We start from the raw sequence: 24,286 nt of genomic DNA, 5'->3' as shown, positions 1-24,286 counted from the left end.
GCAGTTTTGAGGCTAGCTCAGATTTGAGGAGGCCTCTATTGCTGGTGTAGAACAGACTTAGACTCCTACTTAGGGACAACTGGCAGCCCCTTCTCCCTTGTCTATGATTGGGCAGGGAGCAGCATTATGCAGCCTTCCCTCTCCTAGGACTTTTCATCTTGGGAACAACAAGCAATATACTGTTAACAATTGTAGTTGCTGTTGAAACTAAAAATTATAGTACAAAAATGCCACCTTGGTGTCTTCTAGTAAGACATTGCACTGTTACCTTTCTGCTGCATGTCCTCACCCGTTGAGAGCAGCTCACTGGGCTGCTATCTCTTAACACTGACCAGTGTTGTTTTGTTTCCTTCTGCGTGCTCTCTTCCTGTTCATCTTCTGCCTTTTCTCTCCATCTCATTCCCCATCCCAAAGAGCAGACAGTCTCTCGGTGTCTGATGTTGTATAGCTGCTTGCACAATGGGGCCCTGTTTCAAGGTGGGGGCTCCTTGAGCTACACAGTGTTGCCATTGAAAAATCAAGGGCCTAGCTGTAGATAGCCCTAAGGCTTTCAAGTTGGAGGGGCTGGGCAGATGCTGGCTGTTCTGATAATGAGTCCTCTCCTTTTTTAAAGACTTTCACAACATCTGCCCTGGTGCCCACGTCTGCCATGCTCCCTGACTCGGCAGTCCTCCGAGCAGAGCTCGGGATGCTCAAGGGGATGCAGGGCTGAGGGGTGCTCAGGGTGCTGCTGTGCAGGGACAGGTAGCTATGCGGCAGCCCTGTTCTGCCGACAGAAGGTGACTGGCTGGTTGGCCACCAGAGGGGGTCCGATAGTCAATTTGAGCTGGTCGGGTCTAAGAGTGGCCAACTTCAGCTCTCTTGAAACCCTGCAGGTTGGGTTAGTGTTGTCTGGGTATTTTTTTTGTGTGTGTGGGTGGGTTTTTTGTTTTGGTTGGTGGTTTGGTTTTTTTTGTTCAGCAGACCTCTTAGTCTAGCAAACAGGTTTGCTGGCATTGTCTTGCTGTGCTTCTGACTCCCCAAACTGGAGTGTATGAGAAGCGAGCATCTAGGAAGAATGCCCTGGTTTGGCACAAGTCTCTCTTGCACCATTCCCCCTTGCCCTTTTGTTTTCCAGCAGGCAACATATTTAAAATGCCTGAAATGAAGTTGGATTTACATATGTATTATTAACCTGCAGCGTACTCTCTCAGGAGACTTGGAACAAATAGCTTAGTAAGAATAATGTGCTTAATATGAACAAACCACAGCAGTTACACTAACCAGATTAGATATATTCCCTCAGGCTTTGAGATACAGATTAGTCATCGGTTTGCCAGGGGAGAGGGAGTTGTAATGCATGGGCCAGGAAAGCAGAATTGAGCTTATGCACAAAGAGAGCTGATATTCTCTTTTTAGGGCTCATTATAACTCAATGGACTCTTTTTATTAACTGCAGCCACCACTAGCCTTTCCAGAGAGCCTGGGGGAGTGGAAGTTGACGTGAGCTTGGATGAGTTGCAGTAGGTGACTGGAATGTTGCAGTAGCTCCAGGGACAGGAGTGGAAAAGGACCCTGTTAGCACCCTCGGGGCACAACTGCCCTGAAGTGGTCCCTGCACAGGCAGTGCCTGCCTTGGACACTGCATCGGGTTGTTGTTTCAGTAGAGCTGGCTTGGCCCAGCTGACTTCGCACTTTGCAGTTAGTGGTGTCAGTGGCCTGTTGGAAGTGGCTTTGGAAGGTGCTCTGGGAATGTCTTTCTAGGAGTTGGCTCTGCTGTGCATCGGCTCCTCCAGTTCTTCCTCCTGAGCAGGGCTGAGCTGAGATTTAAGTGCAAAGTGGCAGGGTTTCAGAGGAGCCGCATACCAAACACATTAGTGAGGTGTAATGCACTTGGTGCTGCCGTGTGGGCGCAGGCCTGGGGCTCTGACCCTGACAGATCTGCTCCCAGGAGCAGAGCGAAAGGCACCAGGTCAAACAGTAACAGCAGGGGGAGGAAAAATAATGGCACTGGTGGTGGTGGACCCAAGAGGCATCTTTAAGTTCTAGTGCAGAAATGGTTATGGCTTACAAGGCATCTCTCTGGCTGCATTTCTCAGCAGGATCCCTGCTTCTCAAGTGTTGAGTTCAGCACTGGAGGTTTAGGATTGTATGAAAAGGTAGTCTGTGGAGACAGATAGTACTGGAGTCTAATACAAGGCTGTGGCGTCGAAGTAGAAGTTTGTAAAAGGCTGAAGGATGGAGAAGAAACACACAGCGCCTCCTGATCCCTTTGTCTTGTCAAACAAGGTTGAAGCAACAGCCAGCAGGGATTGAAAGGCAAGAAGCACGTGGTTATTCAAAGCTGTCTGCTTTACAGATGGACTGAGGAAAGCAAGAGCTTCCCTCCCTGTCCTCCTAAGGGTAGATAAAAGTGTGAGACATGGATGTGGACAATGAAAACATCCATGGTTAAATAAGATTTAAAGCAAACAAACCTTCCTGCTTGAGGGACAAAGCCTGCCTCTGACAGACAGGAGTTAGAAAGGAACTTTTTCTGCTTCTTTTGAAGCTAGCCACTGTCCTGTGCAGGATGCTGACCTGGAGGAGTGTTTGGCAGCTGGTGGTCCTAGGCAGGAAGGGCAAGGCAGTATCTGCTTTAATCCTGTCATAGGTGTTATGCTAATTCGAGTTGAGCCAATTTAATATTTGAATAAGGAACAGGCAGATCCTTCACAGAACTGGGTGTTAATGGCTTTTCAGAAACCCTCTCCCATCTATGGGAGGGCCCCCCTCAGCATCTTGCTGTGCCTGTAGAGGGACTGTACAGAGAAGGGGCTCTCCCTCGTGCCCTGAGGTCCCAGTGCAATACCTACCATGTTCCTAGTGGGTGTATCAATGTAGACCCTGCCAAATACAATGAGAAGTCTTTGACCTGTTTCCAGAGCATCTAGGTGTCTGCTAATAGCCAAATTTCTGTAGTGTTCTGTTCCCTGGATAGCTGATTTCCTTTATAATCCTCTCTGAGCTGTTGGATGGATGTGAGGTGATAAAAAAGCCTGAGCCTGGAACAGAGCTGTGTTGTGGTGCTGGGTCAGGAAGTCCCTCACCTGTGTTCTTACATGTTCTAGAGCTGGCAGACTCATGGCAGGGAGTGTGTGCACTACTCCGGGAGGCCAAAATCTGTCCCATACCCTTCTCAAGCCATGAATCCTGCCTGTAGATACAAAAGCACCTTTTCTTCCTCCATGGCTTCAGCCTAGCGCAGGTTAGATGAGGAGGAGGGGGGTTGTCTCCTAAGGCCCATCCTTGGTGAGCCCCATGAAGAGGTGGATGCAGCTGTGGTTTCTTCTTTGCCTCTCCACCTTCCTCCCTCTCCTTGTGTCTCATCTCCTGCCCTGTTCTTTTCCACTGTCACTCCTTCTCTGTTCTGTTTGCCAGTGTGGCAGTAGAGATGACAAAGTGCCCTGATGCACTCTGGCTTGGCCTTCTCCCTTCTCCAGAAACCTGCGCAGGCAGAGCTCCCTCCTCAGTTTTCTCTGGCTGCCTTTTGCCTTTCTACTCAGTCATGGTAATTTACCCTGGCACTGTTTGGCAGGGGCTGTACATTGGCATCATGAGCAGCCAGGGTCAGCTGTCAGCTTCTGAGCCATGAGCCTAATGCAACAGAACAGATGTAGATATTTTTTCCAAGTTTTCCCTGGGCAGCAGGATTAAAGTCTCTGTTCTCAGCTGGGGTCCACGGTGTAGTCACTTCCCTCTGTGTTACACAACACCCTATTAAGAAGAACAGCGCAAACATGTTCATTGGGATCCCTTCCCCCAGTCATGGAAAGCCAAGGAACAAAGGCAAGGGAGGTTTCCAAACACTGAGGAGCTGCCTGTTTGGTCCAGGAGCCCTGAGATAATCCTGCCCAGGCATCCCCCTGCGAAAGGGCCCTGCTGCTCTCCATCCTTGTGGTGCCAGGAAGAGGAAGCATGGCGGGGTGGTAGGTAAAAGAGCAGTGGGGTCATGTTCCTCTTAAATCCATCTGGCTCTGTGCAAACCTGAGTGGGTACCAACAGGGGGAGAAACTAGTGTGGCATCATCACTGCCAGGCCTAGTGTCTGAGGTGGAAACTCCTGAGCATGCGTATGTGCATGAGCAAGCATGCAAACAAAAGGGAGTGACGAGAAACCCCGAGGGGTGTTTTGGTGCTGGCAAGGGAGATGGGGTTAGGGTGCGGTTCATAATCCAGGCAAACTTTCCTGCTTGAATTCAAAGGTCTCATGCCCTGAGAAGGCTGGTGTTTCCTGATGGCTGCAAAGGTGCTAAGGGAGCTTGCTGGAAACAGGGAGGCAGTGTGCTCACGTTGGCCGATCCTGAAGTGGTTGGCTGCAGAGTGGGACTGTAGGCACCCTTGGTGGGCAGAAGAGGGCTTCCCAAGCAGACCAAAAGGAGCAGTAGAGTCCATGTGAGCACACACAAGGATCTGCTGCCTCTGTTCCAAATTGCTTTAGTGACAAAAGACTGTAAATGAACAAGGGAGTTAATTAGGTCCACAGCAGGCCAGGTTTGGAGGGCTGTGGGGCTGAGATGTCTGGAGTAGGTTCAAAGGCACAGGGGGAGGAGAAGGCCCTGGAGCTCTGTGTAGCAAACAAAGGTGCTGCTGTTTTTTCCCCTCGGGGAACTCTGTGAAAAACCATCTCTGACCAGAAGGATGGTCCCCAGGAGGGGGAGAGACCAGCTCCTGGCAGCATCTGTTTGTTCAGGCCCCTGATGAAGGACTTAAACAGCTTGTTAATTCACTCCTTTGTCCAGCTGCGGACCCTTCATCATTGCAAGCGAGCCTCCAGGGCAGTGTGTGCAGTTGTGAGCCAGCTCCTATTGCCCTGGTACTCTCCATGTGCTGGATGATCCAGTGAGCTGTTGGCAGGGCTGGGGAGCTGGGGGGCATGTTGCAGCTGTCTGGCCCATTTCTAGTAAAATGCTTGCAGCAGGTCCTTTCCATCTGCTTTGGCCTAAAAGTGACCCTTGCAAACCTCCTCTCCCCTGCAGTCGCCTCCGCAGATGGTGGGGAGGCAGACTGAAAGAGGGAATTCTCCAAAGATGTAGCAATAGAAAGGTTTGACCCCACGGTACCTCTCATCCCAAAACCCACAGATGTTGGGTTCTTGCAGTGCCACTTAACCCCTGAGCCTTTGCTTCCATGTTGCTTCTTCCACCCCACCAAGCACCTCCTGTTCCCTTCTCTGGACGTTGGTGGAAGGTCTGGATGGCATCCAGCTGGAAGACAGCCTGCCCCAGCTCCACAAGCAGAGTGCGAAGGGGCACCTGTGTTACAAGGGGAGCTCAAAGCACAGTGAAAGCTGAGGACTGCTTGTGCTCTAGATAATGTTTTGATGGGGTCTTGGAGCCTATGAGTTTGGGGATCAGGGGCTGTTCAGATGTGGTGAATCACTGCAAACCACTTTGGGCAGCAAGCCTCTTGACTGCACCCCTCCTTGCACCCTGGATGCATAAAGTCTGCTTTGGGAGGGGGACAGAGGGCCCTTTCCTTGTCATTCTACCAGACTGCAGGAATTCAAGGAGGTGGAAGGGTGCTCTTGGCCCATGGTGGAGGAAGTTTCAGCTCAGCAAGGGTGTTCAGGACAGCTGAGTTGTGTATCACCCACCAGGCTGCACCAGCTGCTCTGGAGTCAGGACTCAAACCATGAGCAGACTTGGTCCCTGTTCCAGACTTTTCCTTCACCTCATTTGTTAGCGGCTTCGGATGCAGATTTTGTGGCCAGTGTGTGGAGGCCTGGCTGGCTTGCAGGGCTCCTGTCCAGCTGCCCTCATTCAATCCTCCTCCCCAGCAGGCCTGGCTAGATATGAGCACTACAAAGGTCTTGGAGGGAATGTGTGGGGTATCCAGGTTATGGTGTTCAGTGCTGTTATCCTTCCTCTCCAGGTGACAGCAGTTGTTGACATGGACAGAACACAGGCCCTTCCCATAACACAAGCAAGACAGATGCGTCCAAGTACAACACAGAAGTGGAAGGTTTGCCTTGCAGAGGCAGTTCACCCAGCCCTTGCATTAGGTATGATGCAGACAGTTCATGAGAGGCAACTTTTCCTCCTGCAAAATAGCTTGTGCAGGCAGTGTGGACAAGGAGCAAGAAACAGCCTGAAAAGGGATAGCAGGATGGTGGAGAGAAGCTTGGAAAGGTCGCCAGGCCTGCAAATGCAAAGATGTCTAGGGGCCACGTAGAGGGGCTCCACTGTAATGTTTGGTACCATGCCCAGCCTGAAGCTCTAGCACCATTTAGTAGGCTGGACCAGCTTTGGCCTCGGTCTTGTTTGGCTTGATGGCAGTAGTTGTCATCATGTCCCAAGTACGGTATCATTGCCACTCTTTAATTCCTCCAATGAGGTGTTGCAAACAGATATACATGTGTTGTAGCTGTACTTTGGATTTAGATTTGCCTCTGGAGACAGGCAGTGATAAGTGTTAAGAGCTGTTTAGATCCCAAACTGTTGTGTTTCTGAACTGGTTTCTAGCAAGAGCAGAAGGGGAAGAGGCCCCTTCCTCTGCCAGAAGCATCCCACTGGGCTGGGGAGGGACCCTGAGCTGGTGATGCCCTCTGAGCAGCTGGGGTTAATGACCAGGCTAAGGTTACTGGTAGCATTACCCAACAACTGCTAATTGGGTTTGCCCTTGTTCAGTGCCTGCCCTTGGGATTTTGCCTGGCAGCTGCAGGGGCAGGTCTGGGTCTGTGGAGGCAGGTCCCCTGTGGCAAGAGGCTGCTGTGATTGATGACCAGCAATGAATGAGAGGGAAAGGGATAGAAGGAGGAAGCTGCCAAGCCTTTAATTCTGGTGGGTGCAGAGTTTCAGCCTGGTTCAGATCTGCCGGTGGGAGGGGAGGGGTCCATGGCCAGCAGGGTGTTAACAAGCCAGAGGTGAGTGTGGGTGATCAGGATGGCCATGGCTGTGTTACATAAATCAAGCTTAAGGTGCCAGTAAAAGCCCCAGGAAGATGAAATGTCTAAGTGTCATCAGCTCTGCAGAGATAATGAGAACCAGAAAAGTACCAGGAAGTAAAATGGCACAGATCTGTGCAAACAGACTTGTGGGCCTGCGATCCTCATGGATCCACTCTGACTGCAGGGCTGGTGGAGGGGGGATGGTTGCGGGGGCATCTGGTGTTTATGGAAGGACTGTAGGGTTAGTCCTCCTCAATCTTGGAGGCAATCGACTCTGAAAGGAGGAAGTCTTCCTAGCAAATTATGTCCGTGTCCTGTGTCCTCCCCCCACCCCCCAAATGCTTCTTCAGTTGCCTTGAAGAAAATGCAAAAAATGGAGGGAAACAACAAGGGCCAGATCCACTATTGCTGTTTGTATGGTCAGTGTGAGTGAGGGGGACACCCCCATTTTGCTCTGGGCTTAGCCTCTTGAACACAGCCCTTTAACTTTGGGGTTGAGGGAGCCCCTTGGGGACTGGAGCCAGGAAGTGCAGCATTGTGCAGGTCCATGGGTGTCACATCCCCAAGAGAGGCACCCCCCAGTTCCTCCAGTGGTGACCAAACCCATTGCAGCAAAGGTGGCTGATGGCCGCCTGTGTTAGAGGTCAGATCAGAGTGAGTGACACTGGAGCAGGCTGCCCAGGGAGATTGTGGAGCCTCCATCCTCAGTAGGGTTCAAAAACCCAACCAGATGCAGCCCTGAACATCTTGGCCTGAGCCAGGGGGCTGGATGCGACCATCTCCAGAGGTCCCATCCCACCTCAACCAGTCTGTGATTGTGTGGGAGAGCACCAGGGGATGCTCTCTGCTGCCAGGGCCACCTGCTTGCTTGGCCACAGCCAGGAGGCTCATGGCTGGCTGAGGTGAGCACATTAGGAACCCATTTCCTCCTCACCTCCACTCTGAAATAAGATTGATGGGATCCTTCACCACTCCCTTGCCCACACTGCTCCTTTCAGGGCTGTGGCTGAGCCCTGCAGAATAGGAGTGCTCCTGGGTGCTGTTGGAAGCTATCTGAGCTGCTGCCTCCGGGCGCTGCAGTGGTGAAGCTGGCTTGCTTTTACTCCTCCCTAAAAGAGGTAGGGCTGCAAAGCAATGTGGAAATTAAGCACCAACAGCCACTTGGCCATCTTTGGCATTAGGCCTGAACTGGTGGGGGCAAGGGCAGGGTTATTTCACAAAATAGCAATGAAGTATCTGCTAGGGGATTGTTTTTCTAGCTGCCTCCTTGTTGGTGCCCTGAAGGCTTGTAGTGAAGGGCAGATGTTCAGTCTCTCCCCTTGTACCTGTGCCCCAGGGGCACTCCTTCCACTGCCCACAAAGTCGTTCCCAGCCTCAGGAGAAGGTCTGTGCTGGCTGTGAGATCTCAGCTTGGATTAAGTGGCAAAGGCAAATCCTCAGCTTTGGGAAGAGCACACTTGACCTTTGCCTCTGTGGAGTTACACTCTCTTGGGAGGAAGTGTTGGCTCAGCTGCTGAACAAAGTGCTGGCTATCATGAGCAACACCTGCCTGCCTCCAGGAGGAAGGGCCTGGGGTGGGGGTCAGATTTAGGCTCGGGGGGGAGGAAACAACAGCAGACCCAGTGACCTGGAAGATCAGAGGTGACCAGCTCAATTTACTAAGAAACACAAAGCTGTGTTGCTTCCTTTGATGGTAAAAATGCACTGTCTGGGATGGTCTGGGCAGATGAGCCCACTGGCACATCCAGATGCATGGGGAGAATTGGCTTGGTAAGGTCCAAATGATGTTTTGAATCCCCTTTCTATCCTTATTTTCCAGCCCATTCTCCTCTGTTCTGTCTTACAGTGCCTTTCATCCTGAATTGCTACTAGCACCTTTGCAGGTTCTCCAGGTCCTGTGACAGAAGTAGTCCATAACAAACTTGGCCCTAGCATAGACTTAATACAATGTTATAAGTGCTCAGTGGAAGGTGCAGCTAAACCTGCTTGTTTTCTTTAAGCAGTGGTGTGGGTACAGCTCTTGCATTAGTTCAGACATTTTTCTCCTACAGTATGCCCTTTGTTCTATGTAATGTGGCTCACTCTGGCGCCAGAGAACCGAGCAAGGATATGGACAAACACAGAGTGGGCATTTAGAGTGGTCTCTTTTCCACTTCATACCTGAGGGCTGAAGCTAGGTGATTCATCTGAGATCATAGAAGCAGCCTACGTCAGAGCCAGGACTGAACTCAGGTCCCAGCATCGGCACCTTGGGGCAGTGCCCTGGCCCCATTGTCATGGGCTCTGTTTAGAATTTGTCAGGTCTCTCTATGCTGATAATCTTCCACACATTCACCTAAGTCAGGTTGCTTTTAACTGCAACTGGAGTTGCAGTAAGGCTGCAGCCTCCTCAGGATTTTTTTGGGAGCTCTGCAGCCTTGGCACCAGGCTTTTGAAACAGATACATAAGGACTAAGAATCTGGCTGAGTGCAAAGCACTATAGAAATGCATTTGCTTCTCCAACACTGCAAGTACAGTGTTTGAAGGTTTGGTGCTAGCCCTGACCTTCACACCCTTGTCCCTTCCCCAGTCTCTTCCACTGAATGCTCTGAGCTTGGAACTACTTTGAATTAGTGCCTCTAAAGAGGTAGTTCAATATTAAGAAAAGCATGTGGGTTACAGAGGGAAGAGATTCACTCAGGTAGAGGTGATAAAAGAATCCAGGCCTGCCCAAGCCTCCAAAGGGCTGTAAAATAGGTATAAATACACTTACAGTCTACTGCATTGCAGAGAAATGAAGAGACTGGTCCAGCTTGAAAGAGGTGTCTCCTTTTGGGCCACTTTTGCCAATTCCTGTAGATATTTGTACAATGCTCAGCTACTGGATTAGCAGAGCGGTCTCTCCTCCAGAGGTGATGAGAGCATAGTATGGCAGGACAGGAGCATTGCCTTCACCTGCAAGTGGACTGGCAAAATGGAAGGAGAGGAGACCCTGCCAGCTGCCAGCCAGGCTATTGTGGGGTGAGAATGAGGGGAGGAGAAGTTTTGGAGAGCACATCTGTATCTAGCATTGCTTTACTATCAGAAGGATTGTTAATCAACTGCTGTGAACTTAGACCTATGCCATCTGAAGATATTGTGGGAAGCAACCACCACCATGTTACCAAAGCTCTCCTGCATGCTGAGGGCAGAGCTACCTCCTGCTCCATCAGCTTTACAGGTCTTCTGTGTCTCTTGCCTCTGTGTCACTCACACCCCAAAGTATCAGCTGTGTTTCTGTTGGCGAGGGATGGCTGGGAAGAGACCAAAATCAGAGTATGTTACTGAACGCTTGCGTGGGAGGTCTGTTGTTAGCACGGGCGTGAGAGCTGCACATCTGAGAAACTAATACGATGAGAGGGACTGTGCACATGAAACAACTCAGGGCAGCGGGCCACGTTCCTCCTTTAGATCTGCTTGGTGCTGACAAACCCATTAGTGGCAGCTTGATGCTGCTGCTGATCAGGACTTTGCTGAGAGCGAAAGTCCTGAAGGCTGTTGGCGGCTGAGCTTTGCACAGGACAGAGCTGATGGAGTCAGTTCTCCCACCCCCAGCGCATATGGTGCAGATTCCCAACCAATTTTCTGAGCAGGCGGTGTTTCTGGGAGATGTTTGGCTCAAGTCTAAGCTCGGTGCAGCTGTGTCAGCAGGTCTGGGGTGGGAAGGGCACTGGATTTCACTTCCCCATTTTCCTCCTAGAGCCTTGCTGACACGGCTTCCTGGACCACTAGAGTCAGGAAGAGGCATTTTGGTTTCTGGGGTGTGTACGTGTGGGGGGGTCTTGGCCCTGCCTACACAGGCTGTGAGAAGGGCACTGAACTGTCTCTCCAGCCCAGCTGCTTCCTCCACTAAAGCATTGAGACAGATTCTCTGCCATACCCAGACTGTTTGGAAACATGTTGATAAACTTCCAAATGTCTATTTTACAATCCAGATGTGCTAGCCTTGGCTGTAAACCCTCATCTGAAGAACAGGTGTGCTATAATGTTTCTAGCAGTGGCCCCAAAGCCAGCTGGAGGCTTGAGCTGGGCAGGGGCCAAGGGGCTGGTGCCATATAGGATATGGATACTGGGGCAGGGACAGGTGAGGCAGAGAGCTGTAGGTCAGCTGTAGTTCATGGCAATCCAGAGTCAGACTGCGAGGGAAGAAGGGGGCATGCCAGAATATCCTTCAATCCCCAGCCTCTGCTTAGCAGCACTGGAGCCATCTCAGGAGAGGCTGCCCTGGTTGTATGGGCAACCAGGATGCATCTGTGGGGTGCACCATCCTTGGCTGATCTGTTCTGGTGAGGAAGCACAGGGCTAGAGCTGGCCACCAGCTGCTGTGGTATTTTCTGAGATTTGCTTCAACCTCTCCAGCAGCTCTGGGGTCTGGGAGGCACTGCAGGTCACAGCAGCTCCTGACTGGCATTGTTGGGGGAACCTGAAATGGGGCAGCTGCTTCCTTGGGCCAGACTTTGTGTGCCTTTGACCTGAAAAGCTAGTGTGCCCCTGGGCTGGGGATGATGTCCTGCTGCTGGGCTTGGATCTGACTCCTGAAAGCTGTGCTGGGGAGAAGTGCAGTCCCAGTGAGAGGACAGGTGGCAGTGGTGGGCTGCCTCTGGGGCAGGGGGGAGAGCCAGCCCTGGGTGCAGGCTGGCGGGAAGCCTGTGGATGGTAGGGATGAGGCAGGGTGCAAGGTGCTGATACTACACTGCCGTAGATACCCATGGTGCCTTCAGGCTCAGAGATGGGAGCCATGCTGCTGGCCTATCCCTTCCCGCCCCCAAACCTGCTCTCACATAGGATTTTAGCTCCACTGGTACCACTGGGCAATTTGTGCAGCCTGAAGGCTTTATCAGTGATGTTCATGCCCTGCAGAGGTGGATGGCCAAGCTTGCAGGAAAGCAGAGCCTGACTGAGAGCAGCAAGGTAGATAGCACATGCCATAGGAGCGGCTGCCTTTGTTGAAAGTGGGCAACAAGGCAGGGGTAACTCAGGCTGGGGCAGTGCTGAGGAAAGCCAAGGGCTGTGTCAGTCCCATCCCCTCGTAGAACAAGAGATGAAAGTAGCATTGAGAGGGGCCCCCACAGACAGCATTTTCTCCTGCACCTGGAGTGGCCCTGGCCATGCTCTGTGCTCAGCCAGGAGTCTTCAGCACCCCCGTATTCTTTCTGGTGGGCATAAGGCAAGCTCATGCTGTTGCTTCATTTCCATCTGATCACAGATTGCATTCCTGGCTTGTGCCAAGTACCTTTCCTGCTCTGTACCCCTCTCTGCCTGCCTTCCTCCTGCTCATCTGCAGCAGGAGTTGCCTGTAGATCAGCCTTGCTCACACAGCCTTGGGGCAGGTGGTTCTGGCCTGATGCTGCTATGGGGATGTTCTCCAGGGGCATTGGGAGCTCCCCACCTCCTTCAGCTATTCCACCCTCCAGAACATGATCCCCCTGGTTCAGGGATGCACAGGGCCAGGCTCTGGGAGAGAAGAAGGAGGAGAGGGTGTCTCCTGCATCTGCGGTGCCAGCTGCCTTCTTGGCCACCACCCCTGCTGTCAGGGCTTGTCAGCCTCAAGGGAGTGCAGGCAGCCACCCGGGCTGTTGGCACTGCTGCATGCGTGAGCTGTGCAAGGCTGCCTTGCCTGCTCAGCCCGGCTGAAAGAGGGGAAGGCAGAGGCATGGCCTGAAAGCGCGTGCCAGAGTTTGGCACGGAGACAGAGGTAATCATCAGCAGAGAGAGAAGGCTTATATCATCTCTGCTTCTGCCCTGAGCTCCAAACACAGTTCTGGGAGAGGCAGGAAAATCATGAGTACCATGTCTGTAATCCTGTCACGGATTTTTGTTCTGCGCCTGGCATGGCCCCTGTCTGGGTGGGAAGTGGATGCTTCCCCATCCCAAGCCCCTTGCTCTTCTCAGAAGATGATGATCTGAGGCAGTGTGGCATGGAAAGGAACTTTGCTCATCTTCTCTACCATTGCCCTGCATTTATTTCCTGGTTAAGCTCTCATTCCTCATTATTCTTATTTAAGGCTCTGGGTGTGCTACGCCTATGCATAGAGTGGGTGACAGCAGCATCAGTGTGGCAGCTGGTGAGGGAGACTTCTGGAGCTGTGATGTCACTGGAGGGCTGGATTCCCAGCCTATGAAGTCACAGCTGGGAAATTGGGTACTCAGCCTAATCCCAATAATTACCCAATGGGACTATAAAGCATCAATGAACTAGTCTATTGCTTGATGACTGACTACTTTAGCTCTAACACATGTCACCTAATAATTGCCATTTTTTGCAGTTCCCTAAGATTCACTTATTATTCAAATATATTCACTTATAATCAGAATAAGTGAATAGTAATATGAAAATAATAAGCTATTAAACTTCTACTTGAAATCACTGCATTGTAATGAGCTGAGATCACTGCTCATGCAGCCATTCCAGCGCTCAGATTGGTAGGAAAGCACTTAAAATTCTGTGATGGGGAGTGGGCCTGCAATTTCAGGATGGCAGAGTAACCAAAATAAAATACAGATATAACGTCAGCCCCACCGGTCATTCCCATTTCAGGATCTGTGTGGCCTTCATCAGATTTCCTCTGATGTGCAAAGCTGATGGGCTGGAGGACTTCCAGACAAAGTTCCCCATGCCCTGTGCAGCCAAGGTGAGGGTCTTAAGGAAGGAACAGAAACTTGAAGGAAATGAGTTGTTGCTTTTTAGGAAGATTGCTTTGGAATCAGAAGCAGGAATGAAATTACTAATCCCAAGCACTCAATAGAATTCAAAGTTTGATTCAGGTTTGGTTTTTCTGGTCTTTTTGTTGTTTAAGATAATGCAAAGGAAATGCAGTTCTTTTGAGAGAAGTTCAGTGTGGGAGGAATTTCTCAGGAAGAGCTTCTTTAGCACAGTCTGGGGATTGCCTGGTTTCTTCTGTCCTTGCTGTTTCTTCTGATCTTGCTCAGATCTCTATCTTTTCTATTCTCCAGGTTGTGGGCTCCTTGGGAAGCACTGCCTGTGAAGTGGTACCAGACACCAGGAAAGCAGACTTTCCACTGAGGAGAGTGCCCTGCCGTCCCTGTGTATCCTCAAGCTGTTGCTCCCGCTCCTCTGCCTGTTCTCTTCCAGTCTGTGACAAGCTGATATTTGATGGCCATCTCAGGAAAAGCCTCCTGGTGTTAAGACCCCAGTGAAAAGGGGAAGAGAAGGTTATGGAAACTCGCTATCTACACAAAGTGTGTTCCCTCTTTGTGGGTCACAGCCCTTAAAAATGGCAAGAGGTTCTGCTTCCTTTTCCTTTTTCTTTCCTCCCTTAGTGAGGACAGCTGACTAATGAGCACCCTGGCTGAAGCCCCCTGTCAGGCTGGTGTCCTGAGCAGGCTTGCTTCTGCAGGGAACGCATGATGGAATGGGTTTCCTGGTCAGGACAGCCTCTGTGGGGGCTCAGGCTTTTCTGGTTTCCAGGCCCCACTCCCCACCATGTGTAGTTCCAGCCACAGGTACTGAAGAAGCAAAAAGACCAGACCAGCCTCCTCAGGAGAGGGGAGATTGCAGTCAGATCACTGCAAACAGGACTTCAGTAATTAAAAACGGACAGGTTCCCCTGAGCTGCTGTGGCTCTGCATGAGTCACATTCTAGCTGAGGGATTTTTTTTTCTCGTGAAGAGTTGCTGAAGGGGCTTGAAATAGTGTGATGGATAAATAAGGAACCAGCTGTGCTCTGCAGCCAGCCTCACCAGAGCCTTTCTGCAGCAGCAGCCCACAGCAACCTCCGCTCTGCCTCACTCTGCACTCTCGTCCCTTGGGTTCTGCCATCTGGTCCTGCTCTCCAGGTTTCTTCTTCCTAGCAGCATGTTTTTGTTTCCTGTTGTAACCTCTTTTCCAGCATGTGGTGTCAGCCCCTGGTAACACATGGACATATGACTGGACTCCTTGGTCATGCTGTTGTCTGGCTGTGGGACACCCACTTGGCTGGTCAGTGCCTCCGCCCTCCATCTTGGAGATGGTCCTGGTTAAATGAAAGCAGAAGGAACAATAAAACCAGCAAACCTTGGATTTTGACTACGAGCTGCTGGACAGTTTCTCTTCTGTTTTCTAACGACAAACTGCCACTTACATGGCTCTCAGCTGCCTGCTGGCAGCCTCCTTGCAGGGAGAGGCCAGGGTGTACCCCAGGGCTCTGAGGGACACACCATGAGTGAGTGGAGGTGGCTGGAGGGCCAGGCTGTGCGCCTGGCTGGAGCAGCTTGTCTGCCCAGTGGGAATGTCTCCTTCCTTGGGTGCTGTAAGCATGAGTGTGCTGAGCTGTGTGTATCTGATGGCAAAGGCGAGGGGTTGGAATGCTGTCTGTAGAGGTTTTGCTGGCTGTGTTCACAAATTCAGAAGTGGCTTTCCCTGCCTCTTGGATGTCCATGGTTACAGAGGTCCTCTCCAGAGGTCTCTGCACTGCTGCCTTGAAATTGTTTCTCCATCCAGCTCCCCAGGGCTGCCATGTCCTCCCTCATAGCGTAAGATGGCTCTTTTCAGAGATGCTGTGACTTGTGCCTTTCAAAGGCTGGCTCTGCACCCTGATTTTTGAGCTGATGATGCTGGCCAGCCTTCCCCTGCCCCTCAGCCCTGGGTGGGGGAGCGCTCCTTCTTCCTCTGCAGGAGCTGCAGGCAGCTCCTGAATCCGTGGAATGTGTCCCATCTGCAGCACGTTAGGGGTCTGCTCACAGTGGAGGAAGAAGCACATGTGGGTTGTGAACCCTTCTGAAGAGGAAGAAAAAGGGCTAATTAATCTAAGGGATACAGTGCCAGCAGCCACATCTGGGGGCCAACTGGCCCTGCGGAAGCATGGCCCCCAGGTGCTACCCCCCAAAGGGCTTAGTGCAGAGGTGGTGAGGACACAATGGGTATGGGATGAGGGCATGGGGGATCCTGGCGCAGAGGGACCCCCTTCGGCACAGTCCTGAAGAGTCCCTTCTCCCTGTCCTTAAAGAGGGCTCAAAGACACCTGACTTGTGCACATCTCTCTAGGACACAGCCCACCTTGACCCCACTCTGGCCCCATGGTTTCGATCCTCAGCTGCCCAATCACTCCTCCTCCTCTGCCATAGCAGGGGCAAGTGACAAGGCCCATGCTGTCAGCACAGTCCACCCTTGTTCCTCTCCTCTGCAGGGTCTGATGAGCCCCTTTCTGTACTGGCTCCCAGGTCTGCCTCATTCACCTCCATGCCTTGGCCCTGGAAGGCATGGACTTGGAGACATGCTGCAGCTGCCCTTGGCCTCTCCTCTGGTGCCATTTCTGCTGCCTGGAAGCTTGTGTGGTGTATTAAGGGGAAGCAGAGGCACCAAATAGCACTATGAGCTGCCCACCTGCAGCTTGCTTCCCCAGAGGACCCCTGTGCTCACTGCTGCCAGGGGCTGGGCTATTGAACCCTGCTCTCCGGCTTGCTGCCCTATCTTCTCTCCACTGCTGATCTCTCTTCCCAGGCATGGGTTTGATCTCAGTGGCAAGCAGCCTGACCATCCAAACTCTGCCTGCACGTGTTCCTGAGGAAGGAGATATTTCACGTTTGCCTGCTGTGACCCTGCTGAGTGGCACGCTGATGCCCAACCCACACTACAGCTCTCCCGCACTTCCCCATTTTCAATGGGTTCATTTTCAGGGATGGCTGAATACGAAACAAGCTGTGGGGCTGGGAGGCAGCGAGCCCATGCCCAAGCACCTGTGTATTGCCCACCTGCAGCAGGGATGCAGTCACTCCCCTCCCCAGGTGCCGGAACCTGTGCTTGTGTCCTCTGTGCTGGGCAGCCCTGGGGCTGCAGGGCCAGGGCCTCTGCCGCAGTGCTCATATGGGATCAAACAGTGCCAGCATGCAAAGGAGCATTTGCATGTGTGAGGTTGAAGCAGCTCGATGTACAGCTCTGGGGGGTTTGTGGGGGGGGTTAGTGTAAACATAGGACTGAGCTGATTTGAGAAGGGATGCCAGCTCCCTGGGCTGGACTCCTCTGCAGCTAGGGGTGGCTGTGAAAGTTATTGGAGGACTGTTGATGGCTTCGTTGGGTTTGCACGTCTCATTTCCCCGCCCTGTTGTTGCACAGGGTCCGGCAGCCTTGCCGCCATCAAGGCCCTTAGTGCAGGATCCTGCAGAGGTGCAGTCCCCTGGGGATGCTGCAAGTCGTCTTCCCAGGTGACCCAGGGAGGAGGAATCCACTTGCACCCTGACTCAGCCTGCTCTGGGGTTGCCTGCTCTAGCTTCCAGCACTGCCTGGGCTCTTGGCTGCTTTGTTTATGGCTTTGTTTATGGCGTTGATAATTTTCTCGTGTCAGGTTTAGGCACAAGCATTCTTTCCACTGCTGCATAAGAAAGCAATTAGGTGAGGATGGAAAGGACATTCCTCTTCCTCAGAACAAAGAAATGAGCCACGGCTGTTATCGGGCACTGATCACAGCATCCAGGGCCATGTAAGCTCCTGCCCAAGCACTGGCTCTGCCCCAGAGGGGTGGGCAGGTGAGCTGATAGTGTCCCAGGAAGTGCCAAAGCACCCGCTGGTATTTCCTCTGACACTACTGCCCCATAAGCCAGCTTCTAGCACCGAGGTCAAAACCCAAATCTATTCAACCCTATTGCTCCCATCACACTTGCTCACCTGCCAAGTTACCTTCCCTCTCCCTTGTTTGCAGGGCCACAGCCGGAGGGGATGTGCTGAGGTCCTATTCTGCTCCAGCCCCAGTGTGGTGTTGGAGGGATTCATTCCCTGTGTTTCAGTTCCTTTCCTGGCTCCCCCACACCCCAGAGGGCAGGCAGCAGTGCTCCCATCCCAGGGAGAGGATGTCTGTGGTCCGAGAGGGCCTGAAAGGCAGGGGGCACTGGGAAGAAGGGAGCTGGAGCCACTGGTTTCAAATAGAAGAGGTGTTAGGAGTGCAACTGCTGGAGGCAGGAGAGGCACTGTGGGAGATGGACCCTCTGCCACAAAGCTTTTGGGAAGCAGACAGCTCAGTGAGGGCCAGGGGAGGTGGCACCTGCAGTAGGAGAGTCTGGAAGGAGAGGAGTGCCAGTGGGTCGGGGTCCTTAAGGGGCTGGGGGATCTGTAGGCATGGGAGGAGAGCCTCTGTGCTCTATGTGGCAGCTAGCCCACGCATCAAAAGGGACAAAAGAGATTAGATAAATTCATGGGCTGATATAATTGCCTTTTAAACCCAGTGTGTGAGCTGCAACGTCTGGCTGAAGGATCCCCTACCCCATGGGCTGCTGGCAGGCGTGAGGATATACCCAAAGGATTGCTCTGTGCGCACACGAGTACCTCGTGTATTCCCATGGGCATCCAGCTGCTGCGCTCAGGGTTGGGATGCTGAGTGAGATATACCTTTCATCTGCCTGAGCTTGGCATGATGAAACTGGGTTGATAAGTGTTACTGGCTGCAGGACCCACTGCACAGGCATGGGCTGGTGAGCATCTCCTTCCCGTGGGCACCTGTGGTGCCCTCCTCTGCCTCCTTGTGCACAAGAGATGCAGTGAGAGGTCTTTACCCACCCATCAAGTTCACAGCCACTGCTGTGGGCCAGAATGAGCCCACCCCAAATATACTGTGTTGCTGGGCTGGGAGTGAGTCTACACTCCTTTGAGAGGATTTGCTCCCTGCCCAAGAGGGCCAAGGGCAGCAGAGAGCAGCAGAGGTGTGGCAGAGGTCAAGGCCAAGCCAATGTGTCTGGCTGAAAGAGGATTTCTGCCCCCTCCTTCTACTCTTCCCTCAGCCTTTCTCAGTGCATATAAAGCAGTCATTTCAAGGCACCCCTCGACCTCCAGGTCCCCAGCAGAGACAGATAGGGGGAGGGATGGACATTTATTATAAGCTGGTGGGATATGTCTCCTGGAAGATCTCTCTTAGCTGAAAGACCTGGAGCTTTTGGGTGGGTCCTTTTCTAGCCTGGACCTCTACAGGTAAGAGTATAGAGCCCTGAGTTGAGTTTGAACGGATCTGAGGGCTCTGTAGCCAGGGTGGGATGACAAATAAGGCTCTTCCCCTTGCCGTGCCTTTCTCCGGGGAGATGTGGTCAAGAGCAGCAAGAGGGCTGATGCTGCTGCTGCAGCTCCAGAAGTCCCCAGCTGTTGGGGGTGGGGGGGCGGCGGTGTATTCCTCTGGCATCCCTAACTCCTGCTCCGTGCACCCCACACCCGGGCTGCTCCACCTTCTCCGAGCGCTGCCAGCTGCGGCGGGAGCCGGCGGCTGCCTGCGGGCCGGGCAGCAGGGAGGGCTGCGGGGGCTGCGGGCAGGCTCCCGGGTAGGCGGCGGACGGGTCTCCCCGGCCAGGCAGGGGTTAAGGCTTCTCCGTTGTAGTTTGTTTCCCTTTGCCAAAGTGGGTGTTGCTGGAATGTCTCCTCTCCTAAGGAGGGGGGCCGAGCCGTGTCCTCTGGAGAGGGGGGATGTCAGCATCAAAAAGACACAAAAGGGGGAGGTTTCCAAAAATAAAACCCTCCATCCCCTCCAGGCGCTGCCAGTGCCAGAGGCAGGCGCGAAGGTGCTCGGAGCTGCCTGCGGAGCGCGGGAGCTCGCTGGCAGCCCACCGAGTAGGGCCGGCCGCCTTCCTCCTCCTCCAGCTGCTGCGGGGGCCGCTCGGTAGCCCGCGCCCCTGCCCCAGGGGCTAAGCCCCGTCTGCTCCTCCGGCCCTGGTGGGCGGCAGGTCCCGGCGGAGCCCCGGAACGGGATGGGGCGGTGAGCGGGGGGGCGGAGAGCCGGCGGTCCCCGCTGCCCCCCGCAGGATGCCCGCCGGGCGCTGAGCGCTCCGCGCCGCCCGTCTCCACCCGCCGCCGCCGGACACCATGCGGGGCGCCGCCGCCAGCCTCCTCCCGCTCATCTTTGCCGTCCTCCTGGGCTTCTCCCGCTGTCGGCCGGACTCCGCCGCCGGGTTGGAGCCGGGGGGCGCGGGGGCGGCGCGGCCGCGGGGCCGGGGGGCTGCCCTGGGGGTGGCGGGCACTACGCACAGCCTGTCCCCGCCGGTACGGCCCCTCCCCGCCGCCCTCCACGTGGATCGCGGCTCGGCGGCTGCCGCGGGGAGCCAGAGCGACGGCGACGGCCACAGTCGAAGGCAGCGTCCTGACCGCGGGCTGCCCGCGCCCCGGGGCCAGGCAGGCGATGCCGGGCTCGGTCCCGGTCCCGGTCCCGGCGCGAGGCAGAGGAACAGGCTGGACCACTCCGGCCAGCGGCAGGGCAGCGGGCTGAGAGCCCGGGTCGTGGGCCGGGCGAAGGAGCCAAGCGGCAGAGGGAGGATGGCGGGGTAAGTGTTGCGGCTGGGGGGGTGACACACCTTGCTGGGGGGGGCGTAGCGGGAGCCCCGGCGGTCCCTGCGCCAGGGAGCCCCGGGCGGAGGGGCTGGGTCCCGTCTTCAGCCCCGTGCTGCATCCCGGTGCATCCCCGCTTTCATCCCCGCGGGCGCTCCGGGCGCTGCCCCGTCCCCTGCGGGACGCCCTGTTGCCTGTGACCGGGGCAGTCATGGGGGTGATGTGCGGGGGGCTTGGGCCGTGCTGCCCCGCGGCTGGCACCGGGCCCGGGCCCCGGAGCGGAGCAGGAGTCCCCTCGGTGCTCGCTTTCGTGCCGTGTGTCTGTCCTGCATGTGTGGCAGATGATTTTGCTGCTCTCACCCACGCGATCCGTCGGCGTGAGTATCCCTGTGCACGCACGTGTGTGTGTGAGTGTGAGGCGGGCAGGACGCCCTATCGCCGGCTGCCTGTTGCGTGGTGGGGGATATGTGGTTTACGAGCATGCTGGATGCGATGCCCTTCTGCTGACACATCAGGGCTTCGGCAGGTCAGACAGCTGCGCAGCGGGCAGGGGGTCTTGGTCTGCTGCTCTCTGGGGCTGCCTATGGCTGTCCCAGAAATTGTGTGGGGTGGGGGGCTGCTGGGTGGGAGAGGCAGGGTGGCCATGGTACGTGGGTGGCAGGAGAGGCTGGAGGGGCTTGCGTGGCTCTGTGGGACGAGTCTGGCTGCTGCTGCTCTTGCTACAGGTACCTGGCCTCTTGGCTCCTTTCTCCCATAATGGGCCCCTTGTAAGCACTCTGCGCAGCAGCTTCCCATGGCTTCAGCTGGCTCAGCCGGGGGAGGCTTCCTATGACTTGCCTGGCAGGGCTGCTTCCAGCTCCAGTCTCTGGCTACAGCCCTGTGGAGGTGGAGGGGAGATCATATGGCAAGGCCAGCTGCTCCGCTGTGAGGGGAGCCTGTGGACGGGATGTCTGGCGCAGCGCTGACGTACCCTTTGGCCCCGGGCCCCTCCTCTGCAATTCCCCCTCTGCTGCCCCTTGGCTGATGCCCCTCATGATGAGCTCCTCTGCCAGCTGGGAAGGGCTACTATTGCTGTCATGCAGGCAGTTTGACCAACCCATGTGGCAGCGTGTGCTCCCTCTCCGAGCTGGGGGGACACAGAGGGCAGGCTCTGGGCTTATTGCCCTCTGACACAGGCAGAAACTTTTTCAGCTAACATCAGGTGGGGAGCTTCACTAGAATACAAAAGGCAGCTTAATCCCTGAGGTTTCTGACTTCCATACTTGCCTCCCTCCAAAATTTCAAGACAGAGGTGTCCCCTCTGTAGTTTCCTACAACAAACCTGCTGAAGCAGTAAACCCAAACATGTTCTTCTTCCCATTATGTTTGCTATGCAAAATATTTATCACTAGCAGCTAGTCAATGGCAGGTAGGTCTTGTGCAGATTTTGGCTTACCTGGACCATTAGCCTTGGTTTGTTCAGCCGCCCAGAGGGAGTGTCTTGGGAAGATATAGTCCTGCTCAGTCAGGTTTGGGCTTTCTTGGGCTCCAGAGGATTTTACCCTTTCTGTAGTTGGAGAGTTGTCAGCATTGCTTTGGGATCACATGGCAGTTCAACTGGATTTGAGTCATCTCAGATGTAGCCCGTTTCTTTTCATGACTACCCTAAATAGTCTCCACCAGGTTTTCAGGATGCAGCTGCCTCTGGTGACAACAGCTGGGCTGCACCACTATCACGAGTGGGTGGGCAGCCCCAAGGTTCACGCTATGTTCAGAAGAGTGATGAACCTCTTTGCAAGTAGCTTTCTTTCATCCCTTAATCAAGGATGTAAGCAGAGATGGTTGGTCCAGCACTTTGGTGCTGTTGACCTGTCATCAGCTAAATTTGGCTTCCTGGGATATCAGAGTGCCATTGCCTCGAAGCTTAGAGGAAGGAAGAGCTGTGCCTTGGTGCTGTGCTGCTCCCTGTGCAGGCTGTGCTGTGCTCTCTGCCTCCACTCTGCCCTGGAAGGTAAGGGCTGGGGATATGGGGCTTGCTCTGATCCTCAAGAACTTGAACTCTGGAACGTGCATATAATGGCTTGTCATCAGTAGCTTTCCATCTCTTCTGGAGTCCAAATCAGTACTTTTTAAACTTCTCTATGACCTACTGTCTTTGGAGCTTATGAGAAAGCCTAGGTGAAATAATTGTCAGTGAGAAACCACATGGCGTTACTCTTCATGGAAAGCTAGCTGCTGCTGCCTCCAGCCATTCGGTGAGACTCTGTCCTTCCACCTCATCCATCTTCTTACGTCCCTTGCGCACCAGACATATTTCCATCCAGGAAACTCAGGGCCCCTAAAAAACTTAATTTCATGATGTCTCTTTTTTTTTTTGCCAGGTGGGATATTTTCTGTTCTTCTATTTACACTGAACTCCTGCTACTTTCTAGTACAACAACCTTCATTTTCCCTTACTCAGGTAGCTTTGCAGGCTGCATTAAACCCTGGTGCTATTTATTTATACAGTTACTTTGGCTTAAAATCTCAACTGCTGCGTGGGTTGCCTTTCCTGATTCCTCCAGTCAGAATTCTCTGCTGGTACCTCCAGGGGCCTCACACAGTCCTGTGGTTGAAAAACCAATTTACTAGAACTATATCCTTTTCTGGATAATTATTTTCTCACTTTGTTTGATAGCAGCATACCCAAAATTGAGGTTTTTTCTTGGGGACCGTTTGGATGTGTCTGCCACGCTGCTCATGTCTGACCTTGTTGCAGGTGGGACCTGCTCACACCCTTCCATGAGGGCATCCAACCACAAATCTTGCAAGAGCTGCGTTTTGGTATTTTACAGTGGTTTATTGTGAAGTGACTTTTGACACCACAGCAAATATAGAAAATCACTGTCTCCTAACACTGAGCAAGGAAAACAATCCAGTCCCCAAAGAGTCTTTGCTTTGCTGTGCTCTGCTTAACCTGCCTGTTTCCCCACCCCCACAGACTGGTTTGCAGACACACACCAGTCCCCGCTGCTGCAGATCAGCTATTTCTACCCAGTGCCGTGGAGCAGGTGACTTCTCAGTCCAGTGTGTTCAAGTGTGATGTTTAAAGTGTTTATATGTTCATCAGTGCAGATTCTGGTCCATGGAAATATTTTCCTCCTGAGTGTCATGGGGTAGGAAGCTCCTGAGCCCTGATGCATGCCAACTATGGCTGTACTCGTGCTGAATGCATCCCTAATTTTTGTCCCCCATGATGTGACTCCCCTTGTTACTCTGCCCCATGCCTGGCAGGGTGGATCCTAGTGATGATCCTCAGGTGGTGTACACAAAATCAAACGAAGGTGGGTAACAGGGGAGTATTCTGGGGAAGCTTCCACTTTTGGTTCCTGCCTGGACAATTTTCAGGATCATGTGAGGTTCCCCAGGTAACAGGCTGGAAGTCCCACACTCTCTCCTCCTCCTCCCTCCCACTTTCTTTTGGTGTGTTCTGCACCCCAGTTCTTGTTTAATTGCTGTTGTAGACACTGTTTGTGGCTATAAAGTCCTGCTTTACCCAAGCTTTGTGTGATATAGGTTCTTGCTGCAGTGTGTGTATAGGATTGCTCAGGAGTGGAGGCAGTTAATGCTGATGTGGACTTGGCAGAGGATTTTCAGTGGCTCATCGATGCCAGCAGCCTTTTGCTAATGTCCTTCATTGGGTCTGACTGCAAATATTTCATATGCAGTTGGATGAAGTTCGCTGTCCTGCAGTAGAAAGGCAGACCTGATGATCTAATGGTCCCCCTGGCCTTCTGTGAGGACACTGTAAATGACCTGAATGGAGTCAGCATATCTGGCAGCACAGACTGCCGCATGAACTTGAAAGATGATGCATAGATTGCTGTTAAAATAAATGGTGAAAAAAATTGGTTCTACTGAATGCTTCAGAAACAGTATGTGATCATTGCTGAGGGTGTACACATGCTGAAACTATGTGAAGCCATGATGTTACTACTGTTTTCTTGTTTTCCTTCCCTCTAGTGCTTGTTACAGTTGCTTGGCTCTGGTTTCATATAACACCGCAAGATCTTGCAGGCTTCTGTCATCCTGGGTACCACTTTGCACAGTGGGGGCCTGATCCTGACAGTGGCCTCTGGCTGCTGCAGCAAAGCAGGTGATGAAGGGCTGGC

At 53.4% G+C, this 24,286-nt stretch overlaps 2 protein-coding genes across 6 annotated transcripts in view; both read left to right on the top strand.

Annotated features, from left to right (window-relative positions):
- The window catches only part of AREL1 (apoptosis resistant E3 ubiquitin protein ligase 1), a 41,890-nt gene extending 26,947 nt beyond the window's left edge, over positions 1-14,943 (top strand). The window contains exon 22 of the transcript XR_012662286.1: positions 13,880-14,943. The gene's annotated coding sequence lies outside the window, so the exon portion shown is untranslated. The remainder of the gene's footprint in view (positions 1-13,879) is intronic.
- A 4,396-nt stretch (positions 14,944-19,339) lies between these two features.
- LTBP2 (latent transforming growth factor beta binding protein 2) overlaps positions 19,340-24,286 on the top strand; it is a 75,028-nt gene continuing 70,081 nt past the window's right edge. For 3 of the 5 annotated variants that reach the window (XM_075103492.1, XM_075103491.1, XM_075103493.1), the window contains exon 1: positions 19,340-20,152. In XM_075103492.1, coding sequence (XP_074959593.1) covers positions 19,698-20,152 — 455 coding nt within the window. In that variant the 5' untranslated portion in view covers positions 19,340-19,697. The remainder of the gene's footprint in view (positions 20,153-24,286) is intronic. The other 2 variants (XM_075103490.1, XM_075103489.1) reach the window with 1 other exon arrangement.

Source organism: Phalacrocorax aristotelis, chromosome 9 (genome assembly GCF_949628215.1).
Source record: "Phalacrocorax aristotelis chromosome 9, bGulAri2.1, whole genome shotgun sequence".
Taxonomy (NCBI): Eukaryota; Metazoa; Chordata; class Aves; order Suliformes; family Phalacrocoracidae; genus Phalacrocorax; species Phalacrocorax aristotelis.
Note: the sequence above shows the minus strand (reverse complement) of the source record. Positions and strands in the feature narration are given on the sequence as shown.